Source organism: Acanthisitta chloris, unplaced genomic scaffold (assembly GCF_000695815.1).
Source record: "Acanthisitta chloris isolate BGI_N310 unplaced genomic scaffold, ASM69581v1 scaffold13758, whole genome shotgun sequence".
NCBI classification, from domain to species: domain Eukaryota; kingdom Metazoa; phylum Chordata; class Aves; order Passeriformes; family Acanthisittidae; genus Acanthisitta; species Acanthisitta chloris.
In genome coordinates, this window is record NW_008686580.1 from 96034 (window position 1) to 108376 (window position 12343).

General features: G+C 40.9%; 1 protein-coding gene across 1 annotated transcript in view; it reads left to right on the forward strand.

Annotated features, from left to right (window-relative positions):
* TENM1 (teneurin transmembrane protein 1) overlaps positions 1-10293 on the forward strand; it is a gene marked incomplete at its 5' end in the record, with an annotated part of 98473 nt that extends 88180 nt beyond the window's left edge. Inside the window, 5 exons of the mRNA XM_009080228.1 lie at positions 711-1007; positions 5041-5428; positions 6099-7319; positions 7799-7941; positions 9340-10293. Coding sequence (XP_009078476.1) covers positions 711-1007; positions 5041-5428; positions 6099-7319; positions 7799-7941; positions 9340-10098 — 2808 coding nt within the window. The remainder of the gene's footprint in view (positions 1-710; positions 1008-5040; positions 5429-6098; positions 7320-7798; positions 7942-9339) is intronic.
* Between the last annotated feature and the right edge of the window lie 2050 nt (positions 10294-12343).

Genomic DNA, 12343 nt, shown 5'->3' on the forward strand with positions numbered 1-12343 from the left:
ATGGAGTTTAATAGTGATTGCCCAGTGACTGAATGAGTCAGAGGAGGCAGATGATGATAGCACTGGATAAATACATTTTTGTCTTGATGAATCTGGCTCAGCTTTGAATTTCATTTCAAATTGAGTGTTGGGCTGCTGTCTGTCTGTCAGACACAGTGAGTTTAACAAATGCTGCAGGTCCCAGATGTGTTGAGAGAGCTGCAGCAAGGAATGTGGCTGGCACCAGGCACCACTGCTGCTGACTTTCACAGGCTCTGGGAGTGGGGTGGTTTTGTGAAGAAGCATGAGGATGCTGGTGAGCAGGAGCTGCAGCAGCTGACCTGTCAGTGTTAGCAGAGCTCAAGAGAGAGGATGCTAGATAGTACATCTTTCTTAATTTGTGGGCTTAAGTGCATAACTTTGGCTGGAATCAAGAAGTTGGTCCACAGTTGAGAAGAAAGAATTAAAACTTAGGAGAAGGTGAGAGTAGAGATGAGGGTTTAGCACACAAAAGCATCCTGTAATGACAAGTATAATACTGAATACAAGCAGCATTTTCTTTTTTGGTCCTCCTGGTTCTCATCTGAATCCTTTTCTATTTTCTTGTCTTCAATAAAGCCTAAATCAGTGTTAAACCTCTGCTCACTTTGATTAGTGCTGACACAGACATGTCTGTGTTGGCCATACTTAGGATGCATTATTTTCTTACCTTGCTGTGTCTTTTTGTTTAGACCCACAACAGAAACCTGCTCTCCATTGATTTTGATCATGTGACCAGAACAGGAAAGATTTATGATGATCATCGCAAATTCACTCTTCGAATTATGTATGACCAGACAGGACGTCCCATTTTATGGTCACCCATCAGCAAGTACAATGAGGTCAACATCACTTATTCACATTCTGGATTAGTCACCTATATCCAAAGAGGAACCTGGACTGAGAAAATGGAGTATGATCCAAGTGGGAACATCATTTCCAGAACATGGGCAGATGGTAAAATATGGAGTTACACATATCTAGAAAAGGTAAATAATTTTAAAAGTGGATTGTTGTTCCAAGGCAAAAATATTTGTTTTGATATAGATATTATATTGTGAACTATAATACTTCTTGAAGAGTGTTTAAGGCTTTTTAAACAGAAAATACATAGAATTGCATAACTAGACAAAAATGTCTCAGGACATGCTTAGACCTACATGTCAGCTGCTCAAACCTGCCGTAGTTCAGTTCTGAAGAAAGTTGTCAGCACCTCAAGTTTGTTTAATTGGTAGGTAAAAAAGACTTTTTAGTTTCAGTCCAAGTTCAAGTGAACAAAGGGCACTCTCACTGCTGAAAAGCATGTTGCTACTCTGGATAACAGTCAAAAAGATAACGGTCATTGAAAGGGAATTTTTTCTCCCCACAAACACAGTTCTTTTAAGCCAAAATGATGATCCTATGAGTACAAGTTTGCTGCACTGTAAACAAGGGATTGATCCTGTGAGGAGAAAGTCTGCACAGCACTTATGAGAGCCATTTGGGGGGAAGCATTAATACAAAATGAGTTATGGCTCTGCTTTTATAGTGACTTTCATCTAAATTCTCTGAGTATTGTGATTTTCACTTATATCTGTAGGTAATAGTCATGAAATGTGGGGATAAATGTTGTACAGACTAAGGAAGAACATCTCCTGCATCTCTGGAATCATCTCATTTGGCCTTATCTCTCAAAACCAAAAAGCCAATCTGTATTTTTAAAGCTTTCAGATCTTAGTGTGAACTTGTACTCAGACTTTTTAAAATAGCAACATGTTGGACTGTTCCATACACCCTGAGTTTGCAGAACATTTTCTCTGAACCTGTAAAGCACAGGGAAAGGCTGGGGAGTGGGGGAGGCAGGTGAGGTAGCACTGATAGGAGGTATTACACAGAAGAAATCCAGTGACTTTGAAGTTATTTATATATTACAGAGTTCCAAATGTGTACTTTTAAGATAAACTGTGCTGTACTTATTTTGAATGTATTTAAACTTGATCCTCAGAAAACTGAAACCTAACCCAGTGAAAAAAAGAACGATTACTACTGGAGAATGCATAAAAATGTGATTCCCTCCTTGCCTGCATGCAGTATGGCTCTTGCATGTGTTAACAAGATTGGCAAACCCCAGGAGCTTCAGAAGTTTGCTTCAGATAATTTGTCAGGGCTTCTTTTGTCTGTATGCTCTTCTGCAAATTGCAAGTAAACAGGCATTTAGTACAGCTCTCAAATATTTGGGCAATGTGCCTTTTGGAGAAATCCTTTTTTATCTTTGGGCCTAATGGACCATAATTTTGGGAAGATACATACTTCTTATCTTTCCAAACCGCTTTGCCTGTTCTTAGTTTATGATGAGCTTATAAATAAAGTATATAACTAAACAGTGTTATTCTGGAATTCTACACAATGGACAAGTCCTGATTTTGTAGAAGCAAATTGCAAACTCTTACTGGTAGCAGCAGGCTTGGGTTAACTTGTCATTAGAAGTATTGAAAGTCATACACCACATGGACATAATCTCCCAGCTATTTAATGTGCTTTCATGGCTGTTGTTCCTTGTGCCAAAGAAAAATGAATTCACTGTTGAAATTCGACATTGAAATATCACTTTGTGGCTCCATTAAAGTCAATAACTCATTGTGTTAATTACGTAATGATTGCCAAAGGTTGTCTGAAACCTTGTAAGACCCAATGATTCCTTATATGAAAAAATCAATTATATAGTTCACTTCCAATTCATAGTTATTTAATTCTTCATTTTTAGCACTTGATGAGTTAATTGTACATCTTCCAAAATCTCTACCCCTTACAAAATTAGCTCAAATAATTAAGGTTTTATAAAGCACTATAACATTAGCATTGTAAATAATTCTTACTGATGAGATTCAGTTTCTCTTGTTCTGGTCACTTTCCTCAATTAGTTAATGGTGTTATAAAATCTCCTGAATACTCCAAGCTCAATTCCAAAATCCAACGACAAAATAGATGAGCAGCTGTGTGTATATCTTGGACAGAAATGACATCTAGTGGTGATGCTCAGCATTTGTCTATTCCCAGCAGAGCTCCCAGTAATTGCCACTGGCTGTTTGTCTTGATACACCATACGGCATCAATCATTATGTGGTTGACCAGGCTCTGGTTGCTTTAATAAAATGACAGCTTTTTGAATGTTTTATGAGCTACCCTCTGAAATCATTTAAAACAATTAGAACCCAATTTGTGCAGAGTTGAAAAATCTATTGTAATATTATTAGGATGAATTGGGAATTAATTTTTTTTCTTTATGGTATCCTCTAATAGGCTAGAGAGGATACTAAGTCTCCAGTCCTTGTACTGTCTATCTTTTTACTATCCTGGACAAAAGTGGAAAAGCCACAAAGTGCTGTAAAAATGGCACACAGGGGCACTAAAGTTATATTGGGGATGTTTCTGATCTTGTTATTCATACTCTGTCAATGGCAGACAGCTTAAAAACAGGCTCGGGAGCAGTATATAGAGAGAGGCGTCACAGCAGTGCTAGGAGAGAGTTCAGCCAGTGGTTTACTGCAGACTGGAGACTCTTGACTGAAGGTGAAAACAAAATAAACACAGTGCGTGTTGGAAATGCTTGGTGGAGCAGCAATAAAGTGCTCAGAAAAAGCTCAGTGTGAAGGTCTGTCGTCACCAGTTGGCAGAGGGTGACCTGGAGTGGCATATGTTGGTGCTGTCTGGCTGGTGTACAGGTGACAGATGTCTCACCAAGGGCAGGAAGAAACACATCTTGGGCAGGCAGGGGGCTAGGGGTACAGAGAGGATGGCCAAGGCTGAGCCTATCTCTGGCCCTTTGAATGAGCATGCAGTGTATTTATCAGAGCAAAGTGGCTCAGGACCAATGTTACTTAACACATTGCAGGGCTGAGCTTGCGGTGTTTTCTTCCCAGAGAAGATTTTTGAGCTTAGAGGAAAAGAAAACCTACTTTTCTGATCTCTTTCCCCAGTGCTCTATGACAAAGCAGTCACACTGTTCCTCATAAGACTTTGTTTTGTATGATGTCTCAGTCATGCAGAAGTATGACAAATTTGCTTATATGCCTGATAGATCTGGGCTTTGGGCTAAGAGCTGTGTGGTGTTGGCATTCCAGCACAACTCAGACAGTGTAGCAAGGATGTGCAGTGCTCTGGTCCATCCAAGACACTTGCTGGACCTAGGGGAATGCTACAAAGTTCCCCCATACGTCTTCACTCTGTTTTCATTATGCTTGTTTCAGCAGTGGCTTTTCATCAGCAGGCTTGTACTCTGTGACACTGTGACTTTGCGCATGACAGGTGAAAAGGTTTGCAGAATCCAAACTTTAAGTATTGAGAGAAAAAAATATGCCATGCTTGCACATTCATCTGCCAGACAAACAAACTAGATTTCATTGACTAGCCACAATTAACCAATAGGGCAAATATCAAGTGCCTGTGTAGAAATTATATTCTTTGTAAACACTCAAAATCAGCAATAATAGTAGTCACACCAAAGAACCTCCAGATTATTTTCATCCACCTGTAAGCATAGAGGTACTGTGAGCTCTGAGGCAATGTGCATTTAAAAGACATACAGAAAAAGGGGTAGCTCTGTGCTGGAGATATGCAGGGTGCCAGTAAAAGCTAAACACCTTGTACACACAAGGCGTTTCCCCTTTACAACTCCTCTAGACACATCTGCTGGTGCAGATGCTCTGCCTGTGTGTGAGGGAGAGGTTCCCTCTGTTCTTGCTTCCTGAGAGGATGACCTAAATATTTCAAAGCAACATAGCAAGTCAGCATGAGCCTGAAATGCTACTGAGAGCCACATCTGCCTTCCAGTTTGGAGGTCCTTACCTCTACACATTATTATTCTCCTCCTGTTTTCTACCACCTTGTTGGCCAGGCTTCCTGGAGCTGAAAGCTTCACTTGGAATTGTACAGACAGTAAGAGCAAACTGCACGAGCGAATGGTTGTTTCAACATTTCCATAACCTTCACTAGATGAATGATCATGTGCTTTATCAGCCTCTTACCATTGTTGTTTGGTTGCAGTCTGTGATGCTTCTGTTGCACAGTCAGCGTCGCTACATCTTTGAGTACGACCAGTCTGACTACCTGCTGTCGGTCACCATGCCGAGCATGGTGCGCCATGCCCTGCAGACCATGCTCTCCGTCGGCTACTACCGCAACATCTACACCCCTCCGGACAGCGGCGCGGCGTTCATACAGGATGTCACCAGGGACGGACGGCTGCTGCAAACCTTGTACCCTGGGACAGGCCGCAGAGTCCTTTACAAGTACACCAAACAGTCCCGACTTTCTGAGATTCTTTATGACACCACTCAAGTCACGTTCACCTATGAGGAATCTTCTGGGGTTATTAAAACAATACATTTAATGCATGATGGGTTCATCTGTACCATCAGATACAGACAAACAGGTTTGTCTAACTGTGACTACTTTGCTAAAGTTTTTTGCTCTGGTCCTGCACTCACCTTGCATGAAAATCCACTATTTTTATGTCTACAAGTTCTTATATTTTATGCTTCAATAGAAAAATATGTGTGTATATCTCTGTGTCTGTGTCCATAGGTGAATATAGCTGTCCCATTTGAAATACAGTTTTCTTTTTATTGCTTGGTATGGAATAGCTCTTAGAATGTTTGGTTGGTTTTATTCCACTGTGTGGATATTTGCTAAATACTAAATCAAGTTGTTTTATTGTTTGCATTTTCAAGTTTCCCTGTTTGCACCATAATACAACATAAATTCAAAAGGACTGTTTATGTGAGGAAGGAAATCACCACGTAAAATAAATTTCATTAGAATTATCAAGTAAATAGAAATCATAATTACGAATAAAATAGCATTCATTTCGAGAAATGTTAATAAAATATAAATAACTTGTAATGCAAGCACAATAAAGGTTTACGAGAGAATAATCAAGCATATCCTTAGTTAATGATATTGTCCGAGACAGTTCAGCAGTGATAAGGCTAAGGGGTATATCTGATGTCATGGAGAGTCTGTCTAGATCTGTAGAGTAAGTAAACCGTGGCATAATTCATTTAGTTCTTGTTTTTCCTCTGTCCCCTATTTGTTTTGGACAGGTCCTCTTATTGGTCGCCAGATCTTCAGGTTTAGTGAAGAAGGGCTTGTGAATGCCAGATTTGACTACAGCTATAACAACTTCCGTGTCACGAGCATGCAGGCCATGATCAACGAGACCCCTCTTCCCATAGATCTGTATCGTTACGACGACGTTTCTGGCAGGACTGAACAATTTGGAAAATTCAGTGTCATTAATTATGATTTAAACCAAGTTATAACCACCACTGTGATGAAACATACCAAAATCTTCAGTGCCAATGGTCAGGTGATTGAAGTGCAGTATGAAATTCTCAAGTCTATCGCGTACTGGATGACCATCCAGTATGATAATATGGGTCGCATGGTGATCTGTGATATACGTGTAGGTGTAGATGCCAATATAACAAGATATTTTTATGAATATGATGCTGATGGTCAACTCCAGACTGTGTCTGTGAATGATAAAACCCAGTGGCGCTACAGCTATGACCTTAACGGCAACATCAACCTGCTGAGCCATGGAAACAGTGCGCGCCTCACTCCTCTGAGATACGATCTAAGAGATCGCATTACCAGACTTGGAGAAATTCAATACAAGATGGATGAAGATGGTTTTCTCAGGCAAAGAGGCAGTGAGATCTTTGAGTACAACTCTAATGGTTTGCTGAACAAAGCGTACAACAAAGTGTCTGGCTGGACTATGCAATACTGTTATGATGGTCTTGGAAGACGAGTTGCAAGCAAATCAAGCCTAGGACAACACTTACAGTTCTTTTACGCTGATCTCTCCAACCCAATAAGAGTTACTCACTTGTACAATCATACTAGCTCGGAAATAACATCACTATATTATGATCTCCAAGGTCATCTCATTGCAATGGAATTAAGCAGTGGAGAAGAATATTATGTTGCTTGTGATAACACTGGAACACCTCTAGCTGTGTTTAGCAGTCGAGGTCAAGTCATAAAAGAAATTCTGTACACCCCATATGGAGAGATTTATCAGGACACTAATCCAGATTTCGAGGTGATCATTGGTTTTCATGGAGGACTCTATGATTCGCTTACTAAATTAGTTCATCTGGGTCAGCGGGACTATGATGTCATTGCTGGTCGGTGGACGACACCAAATCATCATATATGGAAGCACCTGAATGCTGTCCCACAACCATTTAATCTCTACTCATTTGAAAATAATTACCCAGTTGGGAGAATCCAAGATGTTGCTAAGTATACAACAGGTAAAAGAAATATGTTTGTCATGAAAATAAAATTTTTATCAAATTCCGGTATAGATTCAAGACTCCAGAAATCTTTTTCATGCATCCAAAGTCACTATTTGGCTCTAATCTTACATCTATTCTGTATTAGATTACATTTTACTGAGCTTAATCTGTTTTCTATAGCCTTTATGGTAACTAAGAAAATAATTAATAGTTGCATCTGCTGTTTTTCTCAGTGCTAAAATTAGAGCAAGAATGAAAGCAGTTTAATTTGATTTTTTTCCACTAGAAATAGATAGAAGGAATACTATTGATTTGAGTAGAACTATGCTTTGTAACCAAGTAAAATGTTTGGTCCAATAAATGCTGTAACTAGTACTGGGAACATAAATTGATGTGAAATCGTTATTTCTGCATAGCTGGGATTTCTGCAGACTGCCCTCACTTTTTCTAGGATTTATGTGTCTTTTTGCCAGCATCTTTTTCTTGTTTTGTAGACATTGGAAGTTGGCTAGAGCTGTTTGGTTTCCAGTTGCACAACATGCTGCCTGGATTCCCAAAACGGGAGATAGAAGCTTTGGAGACAACATATGAACTTCTACAGCTTCAAACAAAAACCCAAGAGTGGGATCCTGGAAAGGTTAGCAAAAAAACTCTGTTCAGCTGCTTCTAATATTAAATTAAGGAATTTTATTAGAAAATACTGGAGACCAAGGAAACAATGTGACTGTGTCTTTCAACATAATAGGCAAGGCAAATAGTTTAACAGTGCTAGAAACTTTAATGTTGTCAATTATGTACTGGCATCAGAGTGGAGGAGAGCTTTAAGGAGAAGCTTTTAGCAACACAGTGAATAAGATTTGTAGCTGTTTATAAAGAAAATATCCAAATTTGAAGAGCAGGATAGGCAAAAGGGTACAAGTGTTTGTGTGAAAATGGAGAAAGCACAAAAAATTTGTGGATTAAAAAATTAAAATAGCAGATATTCATCTTTGTTAGCAAAAATGCCACAGGAGCTGCAAAATCACAGAGGGTATAAACAGCTTTACAAGTCAGTACCTCTGCATAATTATTGCAGGAAACAGAAATGATGCTATGGATTTGCAGGGGGTCTGTAGATCTCAGCCTCGCTCCAGGGCTTATTTTCAGTAAAGAGCCAGGCAGCAGCTATCAGGGTTCAGCAATCAGTGTGACTGCAGCAGGACCAACTACTGATATTCTGAGCAGGTGTTCATGTTTTGCATTTGACCATAGCAGCATCTGTTAACAAAGAAATATGATTTTCTAAAGATGCCTTTCCTCCAATGTAGTCAGGAAAGGGAATTACAAAGCATTTCCCATGCACAAACAACTGCACCATGGGCTGAAGGGTCAGAGCTTGTGCCAGATATGGGGCCATGTCCATGGAAAATTGTCACTGAGGTATTAAAGAAGCTTTTACAAGGCACAGAAAAGGTGTGGTGATAGGTATCGTGTTAAAAGACAAAGAGATGGTTGGAGTGAAGTTTCTTTTAACCTTTATGGGGAGCAAGATCTACAGATCTGATGTACTTGCCTGGTTCCTATTTTTCTCGTGTCTCAAGACCTTCACAACCTGTTTCCTTAAAGAATGGGCTATAAAATCTGTTACTGCAATTTTACAGAAGATGTAATTAGGCACACAGAGACTAAGCAGGGAGTCACATTAAAGAGCACAGCTTTGAGTTCAGGTTTCCCTGAACTGCCTAAAGACTGAAAGATCAGCCACTAGAGTAACATTTCAAGGGGGAGGAAGAATAATAAGGAAGAACAAATGCAAAAATAGCATTTGCAATAAACATATTTCCATTTGTTTTCTAGAAATTAAGGAGTCTGAGAGACAGAAAGCACTACCATAGGTGATTAGAAAACCTGTGCACATGCCCAAGGGTCTGTAGGTGTGAACGATATTTTCCAAACAAATTGAAGATCCATTTTAAGCAATTAAGAGATGAGTAGGATTTGTGAGATACTATAATGAACTGCAAGGTGCAAACTTGATTGGTATTTTCTTTTCCAGACTATCCTTGGCATTCAGTGTGAGCTACGAAAGCAACTCCGAAACTTTATATCCTTGGATCAGCTTCCTATGACGCCCAGGTATAGTGATGGCAAATGTTCTGAGGGAGCGAAGCAACTCAGATTTGCAGCTATTCCTTCAGTATTCGGAAAAGGCATCAAATTTGCCATAAAGGATGGTATAGTGACAGCTGACATTATCGGTGTGGCTAACGAGGACAGCCGGCGCATTGCTGCCATCCTCAACAACGCTCATTATCTGGAGAACCTGCATTTCACCATTGAGGGCCGAGACACCCATTACTTTATCAAGCTGGGGTCTTTGGAAGAAGATTTGGCCCTAATCGGTAACACCGGAGGACGCCGCATCTTGGAGAATGGCGTCAATGTCACGGTGTCGCAGATGACTTCTGTGATCAACGGGAGGACTAGACGCTTTGCTGACATCCAGCTCCAGCACGGCGCACTCTGCTTTAACGTGCGGTATGGAACGACGGTGGAAGAGGAAAAGAACCATGTCCTGGAGATAGCCAGGCAGCGAGCCGTGGCTCAGGCCTGGACTAAGGAGCAGAGACGACTGCAGGAGGGGGAAGAAGGAATTAGGGCATGGACAGACGGAGAGAAACAGCAGCTTTTAAGCACTGGGCGGGTCCAAGGCTACGATGGATATTTTGTTTTATCTGTGGAGCAGTATCTTGAACTTTCTGACAGTGCCAATAATATTCACTTCATGAGACAGAGTGAAATAGGCAGAAGGTAACAAAGAAAATCTCTGCCTTTGCGTCACCAAAGACTGCCTGTTTTTAAACGTAAAATGGTTTATTGTATTGGTTTTTCTAGATCAGAACTCTGTATATATAAATATAGAGGAAAAAAACATATCCAACTGCCTTTAAATGTGACAGAAGATGGTATTTTAATATTGTTTGTTTAACTCTTTGAGAGATGACAGTGACAATTTTTAGTTCTTGTGTGGCAGTATTCAAAAATTTCAGAAGCAGAGTCCTGTGAGCCGAGCGGCGCGACCTGCGCGCGAGGTGCCCGGGGTGACACCGCACAGCCCTGCGGGGTAGGGGCGAGCACCACATGCTCTGCCTTCTTCTAAAGAAACACAACTTTTTTGTTGTTGATGATTTAATAATTCACCAGTTATTTCAAAGGTTACAGAGCCTGGTTCTGTAACCCGTATTTACTGGGTGGTCTTTATCTCATTGAGATCTCCCCTAAGTTCAAGGGATTTCATACAGAAACCAGACTGTGTATGGAAACTTTGTAGTTGCTCACCAACCCCGCACATGTCATCCCTCACAGCTAGGAACTAAGGCATTTTCTAACCTGGGAAACACGACTTGTATTGGCTTCAGCATGTACAAGACTGTCCCCTATGGCCTTTGCTCACTCGTGGCCACCCCTCAGCCGCCCCATGTTGAAGAGCATGGGCATCTGTGGCCTCTGTCCCAGAGTTTCCCTCGGCAGTAGGATATACTGGAGTCTGGCAGCACACATAGAGCTGCCAATCTGCCTGGGGAAGGGATGCAGGTGGCACTGTCCTGCCACCTTTCAGCCAGGCAATGGAGTGGCCAAAGTGGGGCTTTGTGGGCTCTGTAGTCTTTGTGAGGCTCTCCACTGGCATCAGTGGGCTCCAAGATGGGCTTTAACCCAGTGGTTTGGGGACAACCCAGCTGAGAGCCCACAAGGAGTGGTAACAACAAGCCATGAAGGATTGGTCCTGTCTGTAGGCACTGGTCCAGGACTCATCTTTGCACAGATGATTTGGAAGTTGCAGTGTTGTTGGGTTTAGGCATCACATTCTTTTCATCTCAAATAATAATCCTATTGTAGTACTCATTTTTTTGACTCTGAAGAAGACTGGTGGGTTGGGAGTTGATGAACCTAAGTGTGGATAGTAAATATGTTGATAAACGTAGAACATTTTGGGGATGACTCTTCACTTTTCAGCTCAATATCTAGAGCACATAGAAAAGCATTATATTGCATGGACAGAAATTTTATTTCCCAAGGTATCATGCGCTGCTGGCACAGTTACTTCATAGCAGAGTAGGTGATCCTTCCTTCAGCTTGTCATTTTTAAAAGACCTGGTTAGCAGGAGGTGGGGTGGGCACACAGGGAGGGGGGGATGGGCAAGCAGTTTTCCTTTACTGACTTTCAGAGGGAGCTAGAAGTCTTGTTATAGAGCCTGTGTATCCGTAACAGTGATGTTATTGCACATTTCTTTCAAAACAGACATACTAAATATATTGAAACAATTTCTGCTCATATTTACTGAAGCCAACAAAGTGCATTCTTTGTCTTTCTTCCTTTCTTTCCAGTTTTCTTTTTCCCCTTGTTTTTGGGCAAGTGGAGCAGACTGTACCCAAGTTAGAGATGAGCCTGAACTGGCACCTGAGACCTGAGCCCCTTCCTGGGGATTGATCTCAGGTCTCAGCCTCACCCCATTACCTTATCTTCCCAGACTCCTGCTCCCCTGGGAGCCAGCGCAGCTTTGGGGGTGCAGGATCAGGCTGAGTGGGAGCCTGGCCCCTGGAACCCCCCTCTATCCCCAGCTAGGGGAAACTGTGGACCAAAGTCTGCACATACACATTATGATCAGGCTCATCATTAACTAGTGTACAGAACAGGGAGCTGACAACATCCAGGTTTGACAGCTCAGATTTCTGTAATTTTCCATACAATCACGGAGAATTTGAATACCTCCACACCAGCCTAAAAATGGACCTTCAGATCCTTGAGCCTCTAATACGCTTTTAATCAACGGAAGAATAATTTATGAATTGTATATAGAGAGTGCATTCATAAATGTGATGATGTATTTTATCACTGATCCAAGATGTCAATATTAGAGTCTATTTTACTTATATTTTAAGCAATTATACTTTTTTGCAATTCACTAATGAGGATCATTTTCAAACTGCTTTAAATATCCATTATAAACAAATATTTGAAGCTATTAGAGTTACCTTGAACTGTGCATTTCTAGTATGTA